At 47.0% G+C, this 24,244-nt stretch overlaps 1 protein-coding gene across 1 annotated transcript in view; it reads left to right on the top strand.

Annotated features, from left to right (window-relative positions):
• The window catches only part of FAM134B (family with sequence similarity 134 member B), a 38,345-nt gene extending 19,503 nt beyond the window's left edge, over positions 1 to 18,842 (top strand). Inside the window, exons 2-7 of the mRNA XM_015409569.1 lie at positions 7,812 to 7,938; positions 9,236 to 9,320; positions 12,282 to 12,419; positions 13,653 to 13,717; positions 16,278 to 16,404; positions 17,213 to 18,842. Of these exons, the coding sequence (XP_015265055.1) occupies positions 7,812 to 7,938; positions 9,236 to 9,320; positions 12,282 to 12,419; positions 13,653 to 13,717; positions 16,278 to 16,404; positions 17,213 to 17,691 (1,021 nt within the window). The 3' untranslated portion in view covers positions 17,692 to 18,842. The remainder of the gene's footprint in view (positions 1 to 7,811; positions 7,939 to 9,235; positions 9,321 to 12,281; positions 12,420 to 13,652; positions 13,718 to 16,277; positions 16,405 to 17,212) is intronic.
• The last annotated feature ends 5,402 nt before the right edge of the window (positions 18,843 to 24,244 follow it).

Here is a 24,244-nt window from a genome sequence, read left to right as displayed (position 1 = left end):
AGATGAGACCACCTCCCCCTTAAATTATTTAGAACATTTTTAGTGTATTTACTTAAACTTAAATATTGCTGTTTGTAAGTAATCAGTGTTATTTTCCAGAGCTTGATTTAAAAACATGTCTGTTGGCTTTAATTTTAGTGATTTGTTAAAAGGAAAAAAAAAGCTGTACTGATACAGTTAACCGCTCTTCTAATATATGTTTTATTATGCTGGTCCATGACGTTAATAAATTATGGAATTATGACGCTAATAAAAGTTAATATTTTGAAATGTTGGTAGTGCAGGTCTTCTAAAAAAAAATCAGTAGGATTCTGTCTGCTTGAGAAGGTTTTTATCTTGGTTTTTCCTCCCAAGAGTTTGCCTGATAATGGGGTTGCTCTAATGGCAGAGATGGCTTATGTTGCGGGTTCTTCCAAGGTGAGACCTGGCTCCTGTCTTTAAAGCCTTTCATGCATTGTTTCTGCTTGTGTGCGCCCATTGCATTCCTCCCAACAGCCCCTTTTACCCAGGTCCCCTCCCCATGGGCACGTGTGGAGCCTTTTGTCAGCATAGCAGCCTCAGTGGTGAAAGTGTCGAGGTGAGGGTGTAAGAGACCCAGGGCTTGAATCCCCAGTCTGCGGTAGAAACTCACAGAGTTACTGTGAGGAGAAGATGGAGGAGAGGAGAATGCGGTGAGCTGTTCTGGGTCCCCATCAGGGAAGAAATAAAGAAATAAAAAGTTCTTGAGTCTTTTCTGTTGTTTCACCCACACTATGGAATGGGCTTCGCTGGGATACTGAATAAGGCACTATCATTGAGCGTTCCTTAAGGCACAGAACGCCCACCTCTCACACAGAGATGCTCTTTTTCGGGATGCTTGGTAGATCCCTTTGCTCCTCTGCTGCTCCATTTGGAGCTACTTAGTTTCTCTCGGATTGTTTTGCATCCTGAGTTTACGCTGCTTTCTGGTCTTGTTTTGGACACCACCTTGGGCTAATCAGGAGATCTGGATACCAGTATCATAGCATTAAAACCATTCCAGTTTTTGGGACATAGCTGTAATGGATCAATTGGCATCACAGATTGTAATGACTGAAACGGCCTCTAAAAAGAATATTTTTTGGGGGAAAAATGGTTTCCCTTTTTTGAATTCATCAGTGACCCAAAAAACAAAAGCTGGAGCCTACCCCACAAATATACTGATTTTGCCTTTTATTAAAGATGGAAAGTAAAAATGTACTTATGATTTATTTTTATTAAGAAAAAGCATATAGTGTACGATTTTTGTATAATGCTATGATATAATATTGTAGAAATTGTTTTATTTTTTGTTGATGCTAAAAGTTAAAATTTAATAAAAATTTATGGGGGGGGGGGGACAAAGACCATTCCCGTTTGATTGAATGCTGATGTGCTTTTCCTGGGCTTAATAAGTCTCAGCCTCTCAGCTTTTTCCTTGTTCCACATCTTAGAGGAAGCCTTCGTGTGCTGCTGCAGAGAGAGATGGCACCTTTGAGTCCAGGGGTACCATTAAGACCAACCACGTTTTATTCTGTATAGAAGAAAGCTTATTTATGCCCAGAGTAAAACTGCCAACCTAGCAGTTCGAAAGCAAGAAATTGCAAGTAGATAAATAGGTACCACTTCGGTGGGAAGGTAACAGCATTCCGTGCGCCCTCGGTGTTTAGTCATGCCGGCCACATGACCACGGAAACGTCTTCGGACAGCGCTGGCTCTTCCACTTTGAAACGGAGGTGAGCTCCGCAACCCTAGAGTCGGATTCGACTGGCTTTCGAGCAAGGGAACCTTTACCTTTAAAACTTGGTTGGTCTTAAAGATGCCACTGGACTCAAACTTTGTTTTGTCGCTTCAGACCAAACAGGCGACCCACCTGAATAAATGAGAGTTGTGAGAGATTTGGGAAGGAGGGGTAGAGTGATTTGGGAAAGGAGTAAAAGGATTTGGGGACCTTTGATGCTAGGAGATGGTAATATTTGGGTATTTGGGTTGAAAATCTGCTCTGCTTAAGTAGGTTTTATCCTCCAGTCCTGAGGCATTTATAGTCCTAGGGGTGTCTACGTTGTGCGGTAAGCATCTTAGGAAGATTTAGGGGGACAAGCAATAATAGGCATGTGTGGGGTCTTCTCCCCTTTTTCTTAATCTGCTTTGTTCAGGTAGCTGCTTACTAATAATATTTTTAAAAATCCACAGAGATACAGTCTAGTGAACAAGCACTCTGCAAGCTGATATTTGTGCTCTCAGATTTGATTTTAGAACAGACCTCCTAGTCCATAAGAGAGAACACCCTTGATTTCTCAGTGCTGTGAATTAGGGCACTACAAAGACATTTAGTTGCTGTGGCAGGCAGCTACACGAGTACAAATGTTGAGAACCAGGTTGTGCGTTGTCTAGCTGTGACACTGCACAGTCCTTCTTGAAGAACAAAGTCTGAGTCCAGTGGCACCTTTAAGACCAACAGCGTTTTATTCTGGGTATATTGCACACGAAAGCTGATGCCCAGAATAAAACTCTGTTGGTCTTACAGGTGCCACTGGACTGAAACTTTGTTCTGCTGCTTCAGACCAACACGGCTGCTCCCACCTCAATCCTTCTTGAAGTTACTCTAAAACACAGTTGTATTTACATTGGGTTGGTCCACTTGGTTACACAGAATGAAATGAGATTCAAACTGAGGGGAGGAAGACATAATTTGTTGCTGGGGAAAAAACCAAATGGAATTAAGAGTGGTGTTCGGCGCTAATTGTTCATCTCCTGGTCCTAAGGCTGTTTAGAGTCCTTGGGAATACCGGATGCTGCATAATTGCTAGCATTTTGTTTGTGCTTTTATAATCCCTAATTTGCCACATCATTACCTTTGCTTCATCCTGACTTGGAGCCAAGCTAGTGTTGTCCGTGTGTACACTGCCTCGTTCGCATCACTAGAACATTTCAGCCTGGCTTAGGCAGGTGCCTTTTTTCTTTTTTAATCTGTAACTTGAGATGTAACTGACCTTTGTAAGAGAAACTCTGGTGGGTTCAGATGTCCAGCTACTCCTTGGCAGCATGTGACTATTTGTCATTTCGAAGAACCCAATGGAACCGAATCTCTTCGCCTGCCTTTGCGACCGTGACGGGTCGCAGCATCTGCTTGTCATAACTGCTAGGTGAGGGGCCGGGGTGTGTGCCTGCCCCCCCTGTCTGTCCTAGAAAGGCATCTCTCTCGCCAGGGAACGAAGCCAAAATTTTCAAGCAATGCATTCTCATTTGGCTTGGTTTGTGAAACATTTTGTTTTGGTGTCAGCAAGAATAGCCCTCTGTTAACACGTTCCCAAACTGCTGCAGGATTACTCTGGGATAGTGTAAATGGAAAGTATGTGGCAGTACGTTACAAGAAGAGCGAAGTGGGTACAGGCAGCATGCTGTGGGGCAGCAGGATTGTGCCTCCTTCGCCCCTTGATGTGTAACGGGCACCTCTGTATTCCGGCTGGTATCCAAGGGGTGTACATGATGTTTCATGCTCGTACTGAGGCTTTTCTGCTTCTCCACATCCCTCCTTTCTCACCTCAGTCCTCTATGTCCTCTAAAACCATGGTTCTCAACCTTTTTGGTATGGCGACCCACAAGTCCAGACTTACTTGGCATGGTGACACAGCATGCAAAAGCCCAGGGCCCGCTTTCATAGGCTCTGCAACTGACGTTTGGGTCAGGACACCCAGAGTGGGAAATACAGCTCTAAAAAGTTGCTACGGGGGTGGTGGGGTGGTGGTGGCTTGCTGTGAGGCTGCTGTCCAAAGGAAAAATCAGCCACCGGTCCATACAGGCAGGGGGAGGGAGCTTGGGGTTAAAGGCAAAACGCTATTTGGGTGTGCTGACTGTTCACACACCCTTCCTTGGCCCCGCCACTTTGGTGGGGTGACAATCATGCATTTTCAGGTTTATTGGCACCTGTTACATGGCACGGATGCAAGGCAGGCCCAGAAGCAGGTGGGTGGCAGATTTGGCTCTGCTGTCCATCTCTGGCCGACCAAGCTTTAAATCACCAAGGTTGAAGAACGTGTTTGCTTTCTTTGTAAGGGAGACAAAAGGTTCATAATACTGGCTTTCATCCTATGTGCACAGATGAGAGTCAAACGGCAGCATATATGTTTACGCAAAGGTGGGAGAAAAGGAAATTGTGTTGGTTATCCTCAGTGGAACCAGATGAACAAGTGTTCCCAGATGCCTTTGAATTGTGGCCTCATAAATACGAGATGCTGTCAGGATAGTCGTCTTTCAGACTGTGTCCTTTTTCATTGAGGACCAAAATCCTTCTGTCTTCTTTGGAGGAGAAGGGCTGGAATAGATCTGTGGAGAGTCCAGTGTACAGTTGCAGCGAACTCTCGCGCTCCCTGGCAGCACGTTTTGTACACCTGTTGCCTCCTGTTCTCACCCAGCTTGCGAGCTTTTCTACAACCGAAACAAAAATAGCAGCTTTAAATCTGGGGTGCCAAAAGTTCTTGTCCCTGATAAACACTGACAGAAGCGTGGAGGGTGGTGTTGTTTTTTAAAATGTGGGGTTGACGCAGAAAGCTCTTGTGCAGAAATGTCAGGTACAATTTAAGATGTCGCAGTTGTGTCTGCTGTCTTGAGATGACACTGGAGACGGAGGACTCCTTCACCTGCCAGCAGGGGTGAGCTGGGGTGGTGACAGATACGGATTTGTCACTGTGTGTCCGTGAGGCGGTCAGCTCCGGCCCTTGCCAGCTAGCTGGCGTGTGGCTGAAAACGCATGTTTCTGGTGTGTATCTGTTACGCGTTACCCACCGATGAACTCAACAGACTTTTGGGTCCTGTATTGGAGGCTGGGAGAGGTGGGGTTTTGGGGGCCCTGGGAGGCCCCACCACCACCACAGGGGCCCAATTACACCTTGGCATTTCTACTTAGTGTGGTCTTTGAAAAAGAATTTCAAGGGGACGTGTGTGATTCCAGCTACAAGAGAGGGAACTGGCATAGGCGGACTCCTCTGCAGGGCCAGGAATGTGTGTGGTGTCAGTCTGACCTACGGACATCGTGGAGCCAGCCCTGGAAGGAGCTCAGACGACTCTCCGGCCCGCCTGTCCAGTCCATTTTTGTCCTGCCCCTTCTCCTCCAGGAAGCTCAGAGCAGGGCACATGTTTCTTCCTCCTTTTACCCTGGCAAGAGCCCTGTGAGGTAGGAGAGGAGAAGATTAACCCCAGGCCGTGCAGCAAGCATCAAGACCGAGGAACTGATGATTAATCATTGGAGGGATAAAATGAATAATATAATAATCTTAGAGTATCTTACGATGAAGATACGTATAATAAATAGGTTAAAGGTTAGTGAACAGGAGGAGGACTGGTTCAGAAGGATGGCGGGGTATTTGGGAAAGTTTTTAAAAATAGGGATGATTATTCAGTTAATAGGAAATTGAGAGGTTAATTTGATTATAAGATTAAGATGGAAGTTTAATAGAGCAATAGAGTTGTACTTGCATTGATTGTGATATAATACTGTATGGAATTTTATTTATGTATCTATTGCCTGGAGGTTGCACATGGGTGGTGTTGGTGATGGAATGTTTTATGAAATTAAACAATAAAGAATTATTATTCCAGTGGGGGGGGGAGAAAGACCGGGGGGGGGAGTAATCCCAATCCAAAATCCTAGCCACTATGCCACTGTGACAGGCTTTTCCTACCAACTGAGGGGACTCACGCAGCCTCCTGTGATTTTGGGGAACCAGGTTTGTTTTAGACTGTAAACCTTCCCCCTCAGTTACCAGGTGTTCTTGAGAGAACAGGCATGTAAAGGCTTTGTGTTTGCCGCCACGAGGGAAGTTTTGTGGTGCGCAAGTAGGATAGGGAGGTCGCTGAGGCAGGAGCTGTATGTAAATGACAAAAGGAGATTGGTTTATTTACAGGTTGGTTTCAAAGAACGGATCAGCAGCACCCAGGTAGTCAGAGGAGAAGCCTGGTTGAGGCGCACACATTTAAGCGGGTTATGGCTTCAGAGTGTGATTTGAATTTTCCTGTAATGCTTTCGGGCACAAACGGGCATTCACTGGCTAGCCACAGGGTTGGATCCTCTCACTCCCGGGGGGTTCCACCCCCACCAGCCTGCCGCCCTCTCCTGAGCGGTACGAGGTCTGCTCATCTCCAGAGCCCGGCCTCACAACAGCCACCGGGTGCCCCGTTCCTCTCTTTAGAGGAAGACCTCAACCTCCCTGCCGAGGTCCACCCGGGCAGAACCACCTTTCCAACCCTCTGCTCTCTTGCTGAGGCAGACCTGAGCCATGACCGCCCTCTCCCTGTGGCTGTTTTCCCCTTCGGGGCAGGCCAGCTTCCCGTCCAGCACCCACCACTTGGGTTGTTTCCTTAATCAAAGGACCTGATAAAGTGCAAGGAAGAATCAACGATAGGGCTGAGGCCTGGTGGTCTTGAAGTACAGTGGGGAAATGCCAGGGGAGTCCTGTTCAAAGGAAAAGGGGGCTAATGCAAAAGATTCACCCATCAAGGCTTCTGGGGAAGGGCTTAGGACCAAAGGGGAATCCCTTCTTTTTAAAAAAGAAGAGACACATAAGGGCATATAAGAGGCACTGGAAGACAAGAAGCAGAGCACTATGGATGCAGTGTTGGGAGGACTTAATAATGGAACATATAGACTTGAGAGAACAAAACCATTATTGCTGGGTCCTGATCACTGTTCCCTCCAAGCTGAGTTAGTGTGAGCCAGCTCACAGTTCTTTAGCCTCCGGCTCACACATTTTTCTCTTCGCTCAGGAAGGATGGCTCCAGAACAAACCAATTTAATGCAGTAGTCAGATGGCTCGCTCACAACTTTAATGCCGGTAGCTCACAAAGTAGAATTTTTGCTCACAGGACTCCACCGCTTAGAGGGAGGATTGGGGCTGATCCTTTTTTCCAGTGGGAGAATCAGATGAGACTAGAGGGAAATGTGTTAGACTGGCAGGTAGGCAGCTGGCATGGAGTGAGGGACACGCTGAGTGTCGTCTGAGCCGTAATTAAGAGGGGAGGGGGTGTCAGGCTAGTCAGGGCTGGGGAGATCTGGGGTCTCGTGTGCACTCAGTCGTTGGATCTCACAGCATAACTGGGTATCAGTTCCCCTCTCTCGTCCCGCAGTATCGCACAGCAGCGTTGTGAGAATAAGATGGAGGCGGGAGAACTCGAATGCAGCCGCGAGCTTCTTGGAAGGAAGACAGGGCAAAAGGGTGGCCAATACCTGATACCCATAAAGCCTTTCCTCAAAGTATTCCCGCGATTGGTCATTCTGTATTTCGACACTGAACACGTTCTGGATTGAAAGGCAGCCGTCTCATCCCTGCGTTTCATTTTCTGGGGGATTGACCACTTGGCACAGCAGTGACCAAAAATAGACAAACAGGGCTGGTGATTCCTGGGATGGGCAAACATAAAATTAACTTTGCAGAATACCAGCTTTGATGGTTGTGGAAAGTGCCCCCGGGTCGTACCTGACTTAGGATGACCCCCGTGGAATTTCCAAGGCCAGAGACATTCAGAGGTGGTCTGCCATTGCCTGCCCCTCTGTGTAGCCACCCTGGCTCTCCTTGATGGTCTGCCATCCTAATACTGACCGGGGCTGACCCGCCCACCGCAGCTTCTTAGATTAAACGAGATCAGACTAGTCTGGGCCATCAAGGTCAGGACAAACAGATTTAGGACAACAGAAGAACAGCTGCTGCTTTACAGTTATTTATTGCATATTTAGTTGATGGCAGAAAACTAGTGATTAATGAACTTAAATCTATAATGCCTTTTAAAAAAAAAAATGAATTTTCATGTTATTTTTCCAGCTGGGAAGTCATTGATCCCAAATCTGAATACAGGCTGAGGCTAAACCAATGTGTGGAAGAAAGGCTGATGAGCTTCTTCTTGTTTCTCCATGAAATGGCCCACTTCAAAGAACAGAATCCTGGCAAGGTAAAGAAAGAGGCTTGCCTTTTACCTCACCCCAGGCAGCGAACGTCCTACTGCCTGTCGTCTCTCTGTGAAAAATGGTGTTCAGGAAATGCCGGAAACTGTCTCGTGGTTGCAGCGACATTGGTACCAGTCACTATGTTGTCTGTGAACTACCAGGAAGAAGGGTGTGCTGCCCTGTATTGCCCTTACCATGGGCAGGTTTGAGTCAGGGGCTTTCAGCAGCCCAAGAGGTTGATCTGTAGGCAGTGGGGGAGCTGTTCTTATGAGCAGTGCTAAAACTGCCTGTGCCCCCAGGGACCCTCAGGCTGCAGCTTAAGAACATAAGAAGAGCCCCGCTGGATCAGAACAGTAGTCCATCTGGTCCAATCCCTGTCACACACAGGGACCAACCAGTTCCTCTGGTGAGCCAGCACAGGGCAGAGAGGCCGAGGCATTCCCCTGAGAAGAACATCAAAAGAGCCCTGCTGGGTCAGGCCAGGGAGGGTCCCTCTAGTCCAGCCTCCCGTCTCATACAGGGGCCAGCCAGTCCCTCTGGCGGGCCAGCAACAGGGCAGAGAGGCCGAGGCCTTCCCCTGATAAGAACCTCAGAAGAGCCCTGCTGGGTCAGACCAGGGAGGGTCCCTCTAGTCCAGCCTCCCGTCTCACACAGGGGCCAGCCAGTTCCTCTGGAGGGCCAGCAACAGGGCAGAGAGGCCGAGGCCTTCCCCTGATAAGGAACTCAGGAGAGCCCTGATGGGTCAGAACAATAGTCCCTCTAGTCCAGCCTCCCGTCTCACACAGGGGCCAGCCAGTTCCTCTGGAGGGTCAGCAACAGGGCAGAGAGGCCGAGGCCTTCCCCTGAGAAGAACATCAAAAGAGCCCTGCTGGGTCAGGCCAGGGAGGGTCCCTCTAGTCCAGCCTCCCGTCTCACACAGAAGCCAGCCAGTTCCTCTGGAGAGCCAACAACAGGGCAGAGAGGCCAAGGCCTTCCCCTGAGAAGAACCTCAGAAGATCCCTGCTAGATCAGACCAGAGAGGGTTCCTCTAGTCCAGCCTCCCGTCTCACACAGGGGCCAGCCAGTTCCTCTGGTGGTCCAGCAACAGGGCAGAGAGGCCGAGGCCTTTCCCTGATGTTGCCTGCTGGCCCTGAGATTCAGAGGTTGACTGCCTCTGAATATGGAGATTCCCCTCGGCCATGTTTTGTTCAGAAAGTAGTGATGGGAAACGGCAACTTCTACCAGTTTTATAAGGAGAATGAAAAATCTTTAACCAGCAGAGATCTAATTACCTGTTCTTGATTTGTTTGCTTCTTTTTACAGTTTTGCCTCCTGGTCTGTAGTGTGTGCACATTCTTCACAATCTTGGGAAGTTACATTCCTGGAGTGGTCTTCTCCTACCTTCTGTGTAAGTTCCTTCCCTTTTTTTCTGCACATGATGATATATATATATTTAGCAGCTTTATTATATGGGCCAAAATAACCCACATAACTGCAGCCCGCATAGTGTCTGCCGTTGTTGACATAAGGACAGAAGGGGGTCGGTGGGAGGAAGTCACATTTTCCCAGCATCTCAATACTACGGTTAAAGCACTACAAACATGTGATCATCAGCAGGGTAGATGGTAATACACACTTTGCCTGTGAACATTGCAACAGCCCTGAGATATAAGAGAAGCTGTGTTACCCAAGGCTCTCTGGTGAGTTTTGTGACGCAGGAAACACTTCAGTTTGGGCTTTGGTCTCTCCACTGCTATGCTGCATTAGCTCTCTCAACTGGATCACTTAGGAAGGCCCGTAGATGCTTAGGGTTTCTGCACTTACATACGCCTTGACCAGGTGCTCTTTGATATGGAAGCCATTTTAGATATTTTCAGAAGGAGTCGTCGTTCTTTGTAAAACAAGGCTTGACCTCACATGAAGAAGAGAAGAAGAAGAGATTGGATTTATACCCCGCCCTTCACTACCCAAAGGTGTTTCAGAGCGGCTTACAAGCTCCTTTCCCTTCCCCTCCCCACAACAGACACCCTGGGAGGTAGGTGAGGCTGAGAGAGCTCTGACAGAAACTGCTCTTTTTCAAGGACAGCTGTGCCAGAGTTATGGCTTGCCCAACGTCATCCAGCCAGGTGCAAGTGGAGGAGTGGGGAATCAAACCCGGTACTCCCAGATTAGATTCCATGCACTTAACCACTACACCTAACAGGCTAGGATAGGGTTGCTGGGTCTCCTCAGATAGAAGAAGAAGAGAAGAGATGGGATTTATACCCCACTCTTCACTACCCAAAGGTGTTTCAGAGCGGCTTACAAGCTCCTTTCCCTTCCCCTCCCCACAACAGACACCCTAGAAGGTAGGTGGGGCTGAGAGAGCTCTTGACCGAAACTGCTCTTTTTCAAGGACAGCTCTTGTCAGAACTATGGCTTGCCCAAGGCCATCCAGCCAGGTGCCAGTGGAGGAGGAGTGGGGAATCAAACCCGGTTCTCCCAGATTAGAGTCCGCACACTTAACCACTACACATAGGAAGCCGTCTTATACACTTCATGAGGAACACATAGGAAGCCATCTTATACTGAACTGGACCCTTGGTCTGGTAAGGTCAGCATTGTCTACTTAGATTGGCAGTGGCTCTCCACGGTCTCAGGCTGAGGTATTTCACGTCACCGACTGCCGGGTCTTTCACATCCCCTACTGCCTGGAGATGCCAGGGATTGAACCCGGGACCTTCTCCGGTGGTCCTGGGAGTGGGGCAGTCCTCACTCTTGGGGAATAGGCTCCTCCTCTGGAACAGGGTTGGTTTCCTTGGATTGATCCAGGAAAGGGAGGGGCCTGTCCCCGCCAGCCTTGCTGCTTGAGCAGGATGTGTTTCACAGGCGCTCTGTAGAGCGCAGTCATCCAGGGATGAGAGGAAGAGAGGGAGAAGGGAGAGACATACACACACCCTTCGTTATTTTTGAGCCGTGGTCGGTGGCATACCGCAAAGGCAGCTGACGACGCTGGGAGATCCCCAGCAGCTGCGGCTGTGCACACAGACTCCCGCCGGGCCCAGCCTGCAGCTGGAGGCCCCCTCCACAACCAACACACATCAGGGGAAGCGGCTGAGTCTGCAAGGAGATCGGGGTGACCCCGCAGACCCGGCAGCCTCCCCAGTCTCGGAGGACCCGGCATGCGGGGGAACAGACCAGCCTCTGGCCCTTGCCGGAATCATGGTAAGCCCTTACGGGGCCAGAAAACCTTGACTGGAGGTGAAGGAGGGCAGGGTGGTAGACTGGGGAAAATCCCCAAGCAAACCCCCAAGCTATTTAGGGAGGAAGAAGAGGATATTGATTCCTGGGGCTTCCAGCCTCCCCAACCTGGGATAGATTGGAATGGATTAAAGAGCCCGCCCCCTTCTTCCCCTGCAGGGGGAAAGTTGCCATGGAACTAGGGTTGCTAAGTATAGCTTACCTCCGCAGCGGGGGACTCCCGGGTGGATCCCGGAGCGCGCGCGCGCCGCATGCACATCTCCAGGAAGGGACGTTATGACACCGGGCATGCTGGGGGCGGGGCCATGACCATTAGAGGGGAAACCATAGAGTTTCCTCTCAGATGGTCGTGGCCCCGCCCCCAGCGTGCCCGGCGTCATAACGTTACTTCCTGGTGACGCGCACGCCGGGGTGGGGTTCCCCCCGGGGCCTAATTCCGCGGCGGCGGAAATCGGGCCTCCAAAGCGGGGGTTTACCCGCCACCCGCCCCCACTTGGCAGCCCTACATGGAACAGACAGGGAGCTGAAAGGCCCAGGGAAGGCCATAGAAGGGTGGGGGGGAATGGTGGCCATCTTGGTTCCCTGGACCCTCATGGCAGACTTATTTCGCTTTCAGTCCCAGGCAGGTGAATAGAAGATGGCCGCCAGTCCCCTGTGGCCCAGACCTGGATAGCTCAAGCTAGTTTGATCTTTCGAAGTCTCAGAAGCTAAGCAGAGAGCCAGCCCTGGTTACTACGTGGATGGGAGACCACCGAGGAAGCCCAGGGTTGCTATGCTGAGGCAGGCAACGGCATTGGCCCTGGCCAGCCCAGTTTGATCGGATCTTGGAAGCTAAGCAGGGTCAGCCCTGGTGGGCTCTCCACCTCTGACTGTCTCTTGCCTTTGAAAACCATGCGGGGAATTTTCCAACGGCAGATTCAGATTTGCCCCCTTCTGCAACCCACTGATCTCCGTGCAATGATATTCCTGGGGGGACAGGGCACCTTGAGAAATGCTGGGGAGGGGGGGGGTCTTCCTCAGGCCAGGGGAATTATTGGAAAGTGCCAGTTTAGTCTGGACCCAGCTTCAGGCAAGATACTATTCTGCATACGTATCGTACCTAATTACATGTTTCTCATTCCTGTTACAGTATTAGGAGCCTTTCTGTGTCCACTCTTCACATGCAGTGAATTTGGGCAGAAAGTATTTTGCAACATGAAGTCAGTTCTGCTGAAACTGGACTTTGGTATCAGGGATTATATCAACCAGAAATTGAAAGAGAGAGCTGGTGAGTTCATTGCAGGATTGCCTTCTTCTTTGTAATCCCAACATTCATGCTGAGTGTCTCAGTTAAGGAATGGGGAGCTCCTTCTGCAGCTGTCCGTTTATCCCCGACGCAAGATGAAAAATAGTCTTATACACTTCATGAGGAATACAAGCGATGTTTCAAACCTTTATCTTGTGTGACATGTGTTTTTATGAATATTTGCTGTCAAGAAGGCACAATGTACCCCCGTTTTTATGTTTAGAAGGTGTGATGTATGTTTGTATGTATGTCTGTCTTTTTGCGGAGCTGCGGTGGCTCAAGTGGTTAAGACGCTGAACTGCAGGCTGTGGGAGGTCAGTAGTTCAGCAGTTCAAGACCCGAGTTGCCACATGACGGAGTGAGCTCCCGTCTCTAGTTCCAGCTCCTGCCAACCTAGCAGTTCGAAAGCGAGAAATTGCAAGTAGATAAATAGGTACCACTTCAGTGGGAAGGTAACAGCGTTCCGTGCGCCTTGGTGTTTAGTCATGCCGGCCAGCGCTGGCTCTTCAGCTTTGAAATGGAGATGAGCACCGCAACCCTAGAGTCGGATTCGACTGGCTTTCGAGCAAGGGAAACCTTTACCTTTACTTTTTATGTCCTTGTTAATGTAGTTAAAAAATTAAAAAAAAACTTTTCTATAAAAAGAAGAAGCATTTGCACACATGCAGAAGCTGCTTGACAGCAAATGTTCATTGCTTTGGCAAACGTGATATGGAAAGACAGATATTGTCTGTGAAGAGGCCCTGACGAAAGGACCCATAGCGAACTTTTACATAAAGTTGATGTCATCCATGAGAAAGAAATGGTCTAACGTCCCTGTATTTTATTTTATACTGTTCACATTTATATGGATAGAACAGGCTACAGAATGTAAGGAGAGGCCAAAATATCAGGGTGGTGATGGAGCAGTAGTGCTTTTTTAAAAAAAAACCCAAACTTAGGGATATAGTGTTAAATTGTTATCTGTTTAATGGTAATTGGATTATTATTGTTAGCACCTTTTAATGTTGTGATTGTTATATGGTTTTATGATTATTATACTATTTATTGTTGTTTTTATGTTGTTGTAAGCCTCCCTGAGCCAGCCATGGCCAGGAGGGTGGGGGTATAAATGTAATGAATAAATAAATACACTGCGAAAGAACGAACTGTGAGTATTTTCTATTCTGCCTGTGAAAATGGACATTAAAAGCTGTTTGTGATCTTCTTTTCCAGAAATGATAAAAACAAAGCTGATGGAAGATGACAGTGAGCTAGACATATCATCTTTGTGTCCTAAGGTTGGTTCTCTTTCACGTTAGGTTACAAATAAGCATCTTGACTCCTCTGCCATACAAAAGACTTTTTTTTCTGTGCCTAATTACTTGCTGGAAACCTGACTCTTGTGTGTTGGAATGTGAAAGGTCGCTAGAGTTTAGATCTCTAACACTGCCTCTTGGCCTGAGGTGTTCAACTTGGGGAAGCTACAGCCACTTCTATAATCAGCTTCTCCCCCTGAAAACTAAAGTGAAGTGTTTCTGGCTCACCGAGCAATAGTTGGAAGATATAACTAGTGTGACTATGTAAATATATAAACTGGCAAGCAGGGGCACGCCGTGTTATGAAGACGAAAAGACAGATGGTGCCGAGGAAAAGAATCTGTAATGGTTGTATGACCCCCTACGCGTTTCGCGTGCAGCTTCGGTGGGGGGGGGATATCTTCCAGATTCTTTTTCGTTCCGTTTCTGTATGATTTAGCAGAGTCATGGGAACGGAACTAAAAAGAATCTGGAAGATTCCTCTCACAAAGCTGCACACGAAACGCGTAGGGGGTCATACAATCATTACAGATTCTTTTCCTCGGCACCATTTGTCTTTTCATCTTTGTTTTGGTTTAGTGTGCCCCCCTTTCTTTTTCTTTGATTTACTGGCAAGCTATGTTACACCAACCTTAACACGTTGTTTCAGTATTGCTACAAGATGTTTAATTTCACATAGGCATTTATTTCAGGGAGTATTCTGGGTATTCTTGAAACAGCTGCATTGGCTCCCAATTGAGTTCCAGATCAAATTGAAGGTGCTGGTGATTACCCCCTGTAAAGCCCTAAACCAGAGGTGTCAAACTCATTTGTTAAAAGGGCCAGATCTGACATAAATATCACGTTGTCGGGCCAGGCCGGGCCATGTGTGCCATAAAATGTAACACAACGTACCAGAGATACAAACTTTATAAAGATGATTTCAGATGCCAAATGGCAATAGCAGGTGCGATTGGATTAGGTGTGATATACAGAGCTATGGAGACATCAGCATTGGTAATGAGGCAGGAGACCTAGGTCTCAGTTTGATACAGGAGGATTCAGTCCAGGAGGATGCAAATAATACATGGAAATAAGTCTGAAGAAGTGAGCAGTGACTCGCAAAAGCACATACCCTACCACAATTTTGTTAGTCTTTAAAGGTGCTACTGGACTCTTACTCTTTCTACCACTTAGTTAATTAGCTAGTTTTATTATTACGTTCTTAAGACCAACATACAGAGTAAGCATAATATGTAAGGGAGAGAGAAAAAACAGTCATAATATACAAAAATAGAAGTCTGAATTTAAGAACTTTTAAAATGCGATTCCCGCAATCTAAGAATTAATGCACAAAACTCAGCGATTGAATGTGTAATCTCTGCATTCTTATCTGATAGGAGCCAGTGAAGCCTTGCTTTGTTTGTATTAATGTGCCCAGGTGTCCTATCGACTAATGGTGATGGGGGGGGGACAGTGGAAGGGCTTCTAGTGTCCTGGCCCCACTGGTGGACCTCTGTCAGGTTCCACAGCCAACAACTGAGTACACGCTTCATAGAAAGGTTATACTTTATTGAAGAGCTATAGATGCATTAACAAAAGCACTGTTAAGAATGGTGTCGCCCCTATAAGCATAATGGGGTATTTGTATGCACACCCCCTTCCTTAGGCCAATTAGCCACATTCCCGCGCGGGGGAGAAGGAGCCCCAGGCCGTTAGAGCCGAAGCTGAGAACCGAAAGCGCTCCCACAGTTCCCTAGAACTCAGACACAACAGCCCCACCTGCAAGGCCATAGATAAGCGAGTATTACAGAAGCTGAAAAGGAATGCAGCAGTTCAGGCAAGCTAGCACCCCACCCCCAACCCTTATGGCAGCATAGCTGACAACCTCCTGATGGCACCTGGTATTTTTGGCCACTGTGTGACAGTTTGGACTGGATGGGCTATTGGCCTGATCGACATTGGCTTCTCTTATGTTCTTATCACGTTAGAAACGGGAATCAGAAAGCAGTACAGAGTCAGCTGCTCTCAGGCAGATTGCAGCCCTGCGCGGGCTGGATCTAAACAGTCTGGGACTTTCATACCTGTGGGACCACCTCCTCTGACATCCCCCCCCCCACAGTTTGCGTTCTTCAACTTGCAAACTTCTTGTGGTGTCTGGTCCCTCGGACATTTGCATGGCATCCACCAGGGCAAGGGCCTTCTTTATAGTGGCTCCATCCTGGTGGAACCAGGTGTCAGGTGACACGCAGGCTCTGCGGGACTTATCAGAGTTCCGCAGGACCTACGAAACATAGCTCTTCTGCTTGGCTTTTAGTTAGTTGGGTTTGTCTACGCGGGCTGCTTTTTAGTTTTATTTGTATTATGTTTTAAACTGACTTTGTTAACGTGTTTCCTGTTGTTATTGTTTAATACTGTAACCCTTGTTAGCCACCTCGGGACTGTCTCGTGCTGAGAGCCATCGTATAAATTTAATAAAATAAATAAATAAATATTCAGTGACCAGGCACTCAGCTTAGCAGACCGTCTGCTGCATCTGACAGTTTGGTTTTTCAAAATACAGGTTAGCCCTGCCGTGGTGGCCCAAGAGATGTCTGTATCGGATACAGATGTATCCGAAGTATCTTGGACTGACAATGGAACTTTCAATCTATCTGAGGGAAATACTCCACAGACAGATACTTCTGATGGTATGTGATGCTTCCTTCAAGGCTTCGGGTTTTTTAAAATGCGGGTGGGTGGGATTTGCACAGACAAGGCTTCTGCAGTCTCCGATCTCCTTGGCTTGGGTCCCACATCAAATCTCTGCTGACAGAAGGGATTCCCGTCAGTGGAACAGGATCTCCTTATCCCTCCTGTCCTGCTGCAAGCCAGAATCCCCACCCCGCACTGCTCCTGAGGGCAGGGGACCCCCTACCCCCAGAACACCCTGAGGTCTGAAGCGGGAGGGAGGAATTGGTGAAAGTCGCCCCGCTTCTGTTAATAGCAACTTCCTGCACAATGCCAGCCGGTGTTCCCTCTAAGCTGAGTTAGTGTGAGCTAGCTCACAGTTTTTTAGCCTCCGGCTCACACATTTTTGTCTCAGCTCAGGAAGGAGGGCTCCGGAGCAAACTGATTTATGCAGGGGCCAAATCGCTAGCTCACAACTTTAATGCCAGTAGCTCACCAAGTAGGATATTTGCTCACAAGACTCCACAGCTTAGAGGGAACATTGAATGCCACCCGTTGTCTAAAATACACCTTAGGATGTGTCATAGAATCCAAAGTTCAGCGCTGATACTTTTATAAAATGCTTATCCTACATATGTGCACTTAACTTTTGGGTTTAAAATGAGCATGGGTGGGATGTGCAAAAGCACCATTTCTCCCCTCCCCCATCCATCTGTCCAATATTTCCCAGTCTGTGTCGATGTTCAGTGTTATCCTGTAGGAACAAAGTGGCGGCGGCGGTGGTGGTTTCCTCCTCCCTGACAGCCTTTTCTGTTGATTACTGAATAGATTTTGACCGGCCAAGTGACCACGAGGAAGCGTTTGCGAAAGAGCTTTTGGAATTCCCGTCTGTGGAAAATGGCGCAGGAACAAACGACGAGGACGATTTGAGCATCGGCCTGCCCGTGCCGCGACATGGGGGGAGGGACCGCTGCCCTGCCGTGTCTTCCCAGCAGGAGGGGCTCTCTGCAGCAGGTCTCTCCTTGCCTCTGCTCAACAGCCAGGCCTTCAGCTTGGTCCAGGCCATGGCCTCCGATGTGGTGGCCTCCGCGGTGTCAGCCGCCGTCAGAGACCAGCTGCAGTCCATGCAGGCAGGCCCAGACTTAAACGAAGAGACGGACTCAGAGGGAGGGGATGACTTTGAACTGCTGGACCAGTCGGAGCTGGAGCAGATCGAAAGTGAACTGGGCCTTGCGAAAGGCCAAGAGGCAGAGCCCCAAGAGAAGAAGTTCTCCGGCTTCCTGTCTAACTTGCTTGGGAGCCATTAATGTGGAAACTGGAGCTGCTTAACAATATAGTGAGAACAAAATATTATAGGCAACGTGAAAAATGCAAAAAGGAAAATGACTAGCTGTGAGCTTTAACTATTATTATTCTAGATGTGCTGTAACGTTCTTGATGCTGGGTGCACTAACTTGTTACAGATCTGTTGATGCTGATAGTTTTGTTTCTCATAGCGATGCCATAGAAATGAAATGGAGAAAAAAAAATCCCATTATTCTGTCTCAGAGGAATTTAAGAAACAAATTTTTTTTGTTAAAAAAAAGATTAAAATTGCCAAATGTAGCACCCTCCAGGCTTGAACCAAATCCTCTTCACCTCCTATCTGTTTACTCTGACGTTTCAAGCATCGACGCACCAGTGAAACTACACACCGGAACCGAGAAGCCGTCATGTCCTGGCTGCTGCCATAGCGGACGATGGCAACCCTCCGAAGAAAATGGACGTGTCATAGGTTCACTGACCCTGAACACTGTACCAAATGGCATCTCCAAGTGTCTGGATCCATACGTTGTCCCAACTCTGTTCCTCTGGCTTGTGTTACCCCATTTGAACTCCCAGAGGTTCTCCTAGGTAGGATAGGGCGATGACATTTCCAGGTTGCATCCATTCTATAGGCCTTGTAGCCCGACAAAATGGCATGCCTTCGTACTTCCACGTACCTTCTATCATTTTGTATTGGACTGCAAGGTCAGAAGTATACATGCCATCAGTAGATAGTCCGTATATATGCATTGGCATGGGGTGGAGGACAGTTGGGCAAATCTTCTTACAGTCTCCTCGCCTGCCTTTTCCATCACGGCTGTATTCTTTTGTCCTAGAATATTAGAAGTGACAATCATAGACTGCTGCTGTGGAAGAAATTTGAAATATTCCTGATATAAAAGATGGCGCCATCCGGTTTGAACACCTTGTGTGCTCTGTGGCTGACTTTGGGTCCTCGTAAACCATGCCACCGACTTAATTTTTCTAAGCTTTGTGATTCAGCTTTTAAAACTGAGGGTAAGAGGCAGTGCCTTATCAGGGTTAACCAAAGTTTAGAGGGGAAAAATAACTGCTAGAGTTTGTAGTGTCGTATTAAGGAGCTGCGGTGGCTCAAGTGGTTAAGACGCTGAACTGCAGGCTGTGGAAGGTCAGCGGTTCAAGACCCGGGTGCCGCAAGACAGGGTGAGCTCCTGTCTCTAGTTCCAGCTCCTGCCAACCTAGCAGTTCGAAAGCAAGAAATTGCAAGTAGATAAATAGGGACCACTTCGGTGGGAAGGGAACAGCGTTCCGTGCGCCTTGGTGTTTAGTCATGCCGGCCACATGACCACGGAAACGTCTTCGGACAGCGCTGGCTCTTCGGCTTTGAAACGGAGATGAGCACCACATCCCGAGAGTCGGACTCGACTGGCTTTCGAGCAAGGGAACCTTTACCTTTATTAAGTAGCCAGCAAATGGAGGGACCATTTCATCTCTTTTGACTAACTCTCAAAACTCTTGCAGATTTTTTCCTAGCATTCTGGCAGGCAGACACAGTTTGACCCTCGGAAATACAGCCCGGTTTATAGAGTGATCTGCTCTTCCATCTTAGCTGCAGCGTATCATTTTGTCACCGGATAACCTCAGCAAAAGCTTACCTGTGGAAACCGACTTCATCTCTTCCCCCCCCCCCCCCCCAAACAATTGCATCAGGTCTCTCGCTGAAGGAGCATCGTGCTCGGTATCCTCCTTTCCAAAGCCACAAAGAGCGTGGTCGTCATACATATCAGATGCAGAAGTGGCGTAAATGGGCTGTGAGGTAACAACCCAGAGGACAAAGGGGACCAGGGGAGTTTTGCCATGGCTTTCCATTAATCAAGCTAGTGCTGCCGTTCTTTAGCCTAGAATCACGTGGGTGGAGTCAGGTTTTCAGTTCCCCCAGATTACGAGACCCTGATCTGATCCTAAGCATAGATTTGGTCTGAAGCAGCAGAACAAAGTTTGATCCCAATGGCACTTTTTATCCTGGGTATATGCTTCAGTGTGCACACACAGAAAAGCTGATGCCCAGAATAAAACTTTGTTGGCCTTAAAGGTGCCTCTGGACTCGAACTGTGTTCTTCTGATCCTGAGCATGTTTACTCAGAAACGGAATCATCCTTACTTCCTCGTCTCTGCAAAAACAGTACTTCTACAAGCTTCTGACCGTTGTCACTGCTGGTTGGATATGTCCCCACAATACAGGATTAGGTCTCTCAATTTTTGTGATTCTGACTTTGGTAACATTGGGCAGTTCCCTCCTATGTTTGGTTTCCCCCCTCGCTAAAGTTCTTGATGAAGGAGTCGGGGGATGTAGGGAAGTCCTTTCATCCTTATCAGTGCCGTTCTCAGGAGGTACCCGGGGACGGGGAGCAGCCGGGCCCCCTGTTAAAGGTGCGTGTCCTTTCTCTGTGGCGACGGCTGCTGCTGCTGCTCTAGAAGAGAGCAGGGAAGGGGAGTGCTTGGTGGAGCACTTCCCCAGTTGTGTTGTAACTGTGCACTTTATTTGTTTGGGGGGGGGGGGTTGTCTTGTTTGTTTGTTCTGGAGAAATGTTTCAGGAGGTTTCCAAACTCTGTGGTACTCTTCTAGGAATTTTGAGTTCTGTTTGGCTTCGAAAGCAGTTATTGGGGAGGCTTTTGCTGCTTGAGACTTCTTGTAAAACCATCTGCTTTCCGATATAAAGGTAGAAAAGTGCAATCCTGATTAAGAATAAAGCCCCCGTCCTGAAAATGTTTGTCTTGTGTAGCTGCACTTGTTTCTGTTCTCCATACTCTCTGGTCTAAGGACCTGCACAAGATCAAGGGATTTCTGACCGTCCCCCCCCCCCTTTCAAGAGTGACTCCCCCCCCCATGACAAACCACAAAGTGCTTTTCAATTTCCTTTTCGCTTCAGTGGTGAACTCCTCCTTTAGCAACACAAATGTAAAGCCCTGTTTGTTGTTCAGATCTCTCGGCCATAAAGAAGACGTATAAATATATTGATCTCCACTTATTTGATATTTTAAGTTTTCTGCAGCATTATAATTGTACTACTCCAGCCAGGGCTTTGAAAATTGCCAGATTCTTATATCCATTATTTAGGTAGAAGCCCAGCACAGGTTCGAACATTTCAGATATCTCGTTGTTACATATTGGGATATTCAGCCTTGCCATCACATTGACTGCTTCTTCACTCCGAACAATTAGAAATGGCAATTGTTTCTTTAAATTTACTCAAGGATGTTCTACAGAACAGTGACTTTTGCTTTGCACTTGTCAATTATGGATCACTTTACAAATTGCAATTTCAGGAAGTTCATTCTGTGAGCACCCTAATTCTCTGCAGATGTAGGTTCAGAGCTGCATCTTTATGTCAGAAATTACTTTTTTCTACTGTAAACAGATAAGCATTAATTATGAGTATTCGTGACTGCTCTGACTTTCTGAATGCTGCTCTGTAGATGAAAATCTACGACTTCCAAAAACGATGCTTGGAGCAAATTCCCCATAGCTCGTAAGACGGTGCAGTGGGAACTGCTTGGACGTGTGTACTCATGAGCCATGCCCGCTTTCGGCAGTACGCAGTCTTCCTTCACTGTACCAGGTATTATGTATTATACAATAAGATATAATACACTCCTCTCACTTCAGGCACAAGAGTGCATGCGCTATAAAACTTTTAATGCAGTATCTGTTCCACAGGGTTCCCAACATAGCTGATTAACAGTACAGTCCTATGCTGAGTTAATCCAGTCTAAGTCCATTGATTTCAATAGGTTGAAGTCGTTTCGGTGAGGATTACGCAGTAAGGGTTCCTAAGCATATTTGAAAGTGAGGCTCTTCGGATGCATTTGGGAAGTGAGCGCTGGCTCACAAGAACCAATTGTGGAATCAGTTCTAAGGACTTTAACCCCCCTAGTTTACTCAGAGTGAAGCATACAGACTTGGAATTCAGTGTCACTAAAATCAGTGGGGCTTCCAAGTAAACCCAGTTAGGATTGGCCTTAAAGCCTGCATTGGTGCCAGCCACAGAGACTATGCAGGTGTAGGGTTGCAGTAGTGGTTTGAGGCTGGGTAATTTTGATAGACACACACAGTCTTCGTTACTAAGAGTTACTATTACTTATCAGTTCTGCTTGCGTAATGAATTGATGGAAACCACTCAAGAGACTCCCAGGTGAGTGTGGTCACATTTGCTCCTAGAAGGGTGCTTTTGCATCATGCGAACGCTTGCTGTCGATGTTGAACCCTTCTCCAGACAAAAGATTTAACACCTTTGGCATGCAAACAATTGGGTTGTTGCCCCCCCCCCAAGTTCTTCATGTCCTCTTCACCATCTAGTTACCTGCCCTAAGCCTTTTGCGGGGGCTCAGAAGTTAACCAAAATGTATGTTTTGATGGCCCGTGCATTTATTTTTTTTCCTTCTCACAAGAGAGCCATAAAAAGAAGCGACTTCACATAAGAGAAGCCATGTTGGATCAGGCCAATGGCCCATCCAGTCCAGCACTGGTGGATGCCCTGATGGTGTTTGGGTTTGGCCACTGAGTGGCCACCAGCGGGGCCAGAACTCCAGAAGCCTTCCCACAGTTGCCCTCCAAGACCAAGAAGACAGAGCATCACTGCCCCAGAGTGTTCCATCTACACCTTGTGGCTAATGGCCAGAGCTGGACCTCTGTTCCATATGTTCATCCAATCCCCTCTTGAAGCTGTCTGTGCTTGTAGCCACCACCACTTCCTGTGGCAGTGAATTCCATGTGTTAATTACTCTTTGTCAAAGAAGGAAAATAAAGGAAGTGACTGGTGAACATTGGTTTAATATAGATTGTACTTTGTTTTTGGTGTTTCTCAATCATAATACAGACATGGGTAGGGAGAGTAATGTATATAGGAGGGTTTAATCTAAACAGATATGCAGCTTAGCTGGAGTGCCAACTGACACGTTGAGCAGAACCCTTGGATCAAAGGGTTCTGAATGGAGTACTTTTGCCCCACTGAATTCAATGGAAGAGAGTCATGCACATGTTCCACTTTAGCTAGAACAGAACTTAAATGCTGGATCACAATGCTCATATGAGATTTTATTTAGAAACCTTTTAGGGGGACATACATAATCAAAAAATATCTAGCTAGTTCACTGTTTTAAGGCATCGACAAGGAAATAAGATTACAATTAGCGTGATGTGAAAAAATACAGGATTTCCCTTGACATCTGGCTAGACACACAATCGGATGTATCTTTAGAAATCTGCTTTCTTGATTTTAATTAGAAAACGGTGCATCACTGTCTATCTCGGATAACCAGAAACTGGAATTTTACAGAAGTTTTAAATCCTTTTAAGTGTTTCGCAGTACTTTACCTATCATTGTGACTGTTTCAGTTGGAACCATTTAATGTCTTTTTTTCTTTTGTAAATAGTCGTATTTCATGTTAACAGTACATTCATTGTCACATTTTGCTTTTTCTAATCTATATGAACCACTGGAAGTGTGGAGAGTCACAGAAAATAAAACATAATACTCTGAACTTATCTCCCCTGATACTTCCAGAGGTTTGCCACTTAAAGTTGTGTTTGTTCTGCTACTACAGTGGAGAAGACAGCTGGGAGGTGTAGGTAATCCGGGTTTAATGGGTTACTGAAAAAGGTGTCCATGGCTTTATTAAAGGAGAATTTAGGAAGCTTACAGTGCAATGCTGGGCAGAGTTACTCCAGTCTAAACCTATTGAAATTTGTGGGTTTGAGCCACAAACAAAATCTAATCTGAGATAAGGGGTGGTGGGAAGCCATCTAGTGGCCGTTTTTCTTACCAGAACTTCCATTCTAGTCTATCCTTGTTCTCTTTAACACAAGCACCAAAGTAGTTGTTTTTTTTTGTTTTGTTTTTTTTAAGAATTTTATTGGTTTATGCACAGGAAAGGGGAAAGGAAGGATACAAAAGTATATTAAAAAATTCCAATCTGGCATTCTGCATGCTTGTCTTCTCATTACAATTTCACAACTGCTTACATCTATCATTCTTATTATTCTTCATTTAATCTTATTTTCTCAGTACTTAAGTTTTAACCAGTCATAAAACGCCCTCCGTCCCATAAATTATTCTTCTTTTTCCTTTTAATATATTTGTCAACTTGTCCATTTCAGCACATTCCATAATCTTCAATATCAACTCATATAACGTTGGAATCTTCAATGTCCTCCATGTCGTTGCAAATAAAACACAAGCACCAAAGTTGAGTGCCTACCACCAAGGCAGTGAAACAGGTCACTGACATCTGTCCACCTAGTACATTTTGACCCTACCATTTCTCCAAGAAACTCAGATCGGTATGCATGATCCTCCCTTAGAACAACCCTTTGAGGTAGGTCAGGGTGGAAGCGCATAGCTAGCCCAAGGTCACCCGGTGAGCACCGTGTCAGAGGGGAGATTTGAATCAAGAAATCTCAGGTCCTCATTTGACCTGGGCACTACACTACACCAAGCACGCAAGGTCAGGGTTTCTACTTCTTTGTGGCAGTTCCTAGACCCCCTTCAAAGTCACCCAAATGCTGGTATGCAGAAA

This window comes from Gekko japonicus, unplaced genomic scaffold, assembly GCF_001447785.1.
Source record: "Gekko japonicus isolate JY-2015 unplaced genomic scaffold, Gekko_japonicus_V1.1 scaffold1501, whole genome shotgun sequence".
Taxonomy (NCBI): Eukaryota; Metazoa; Chordata; class Lepidosauria; order Squamata; family Gekkonidae; genus Gekko; species Gekko japonicus.
Note: the sequence above shows the minus strand (reverse complement) of the source record. Positions and strands in the feature narration are given on the sequence as shown.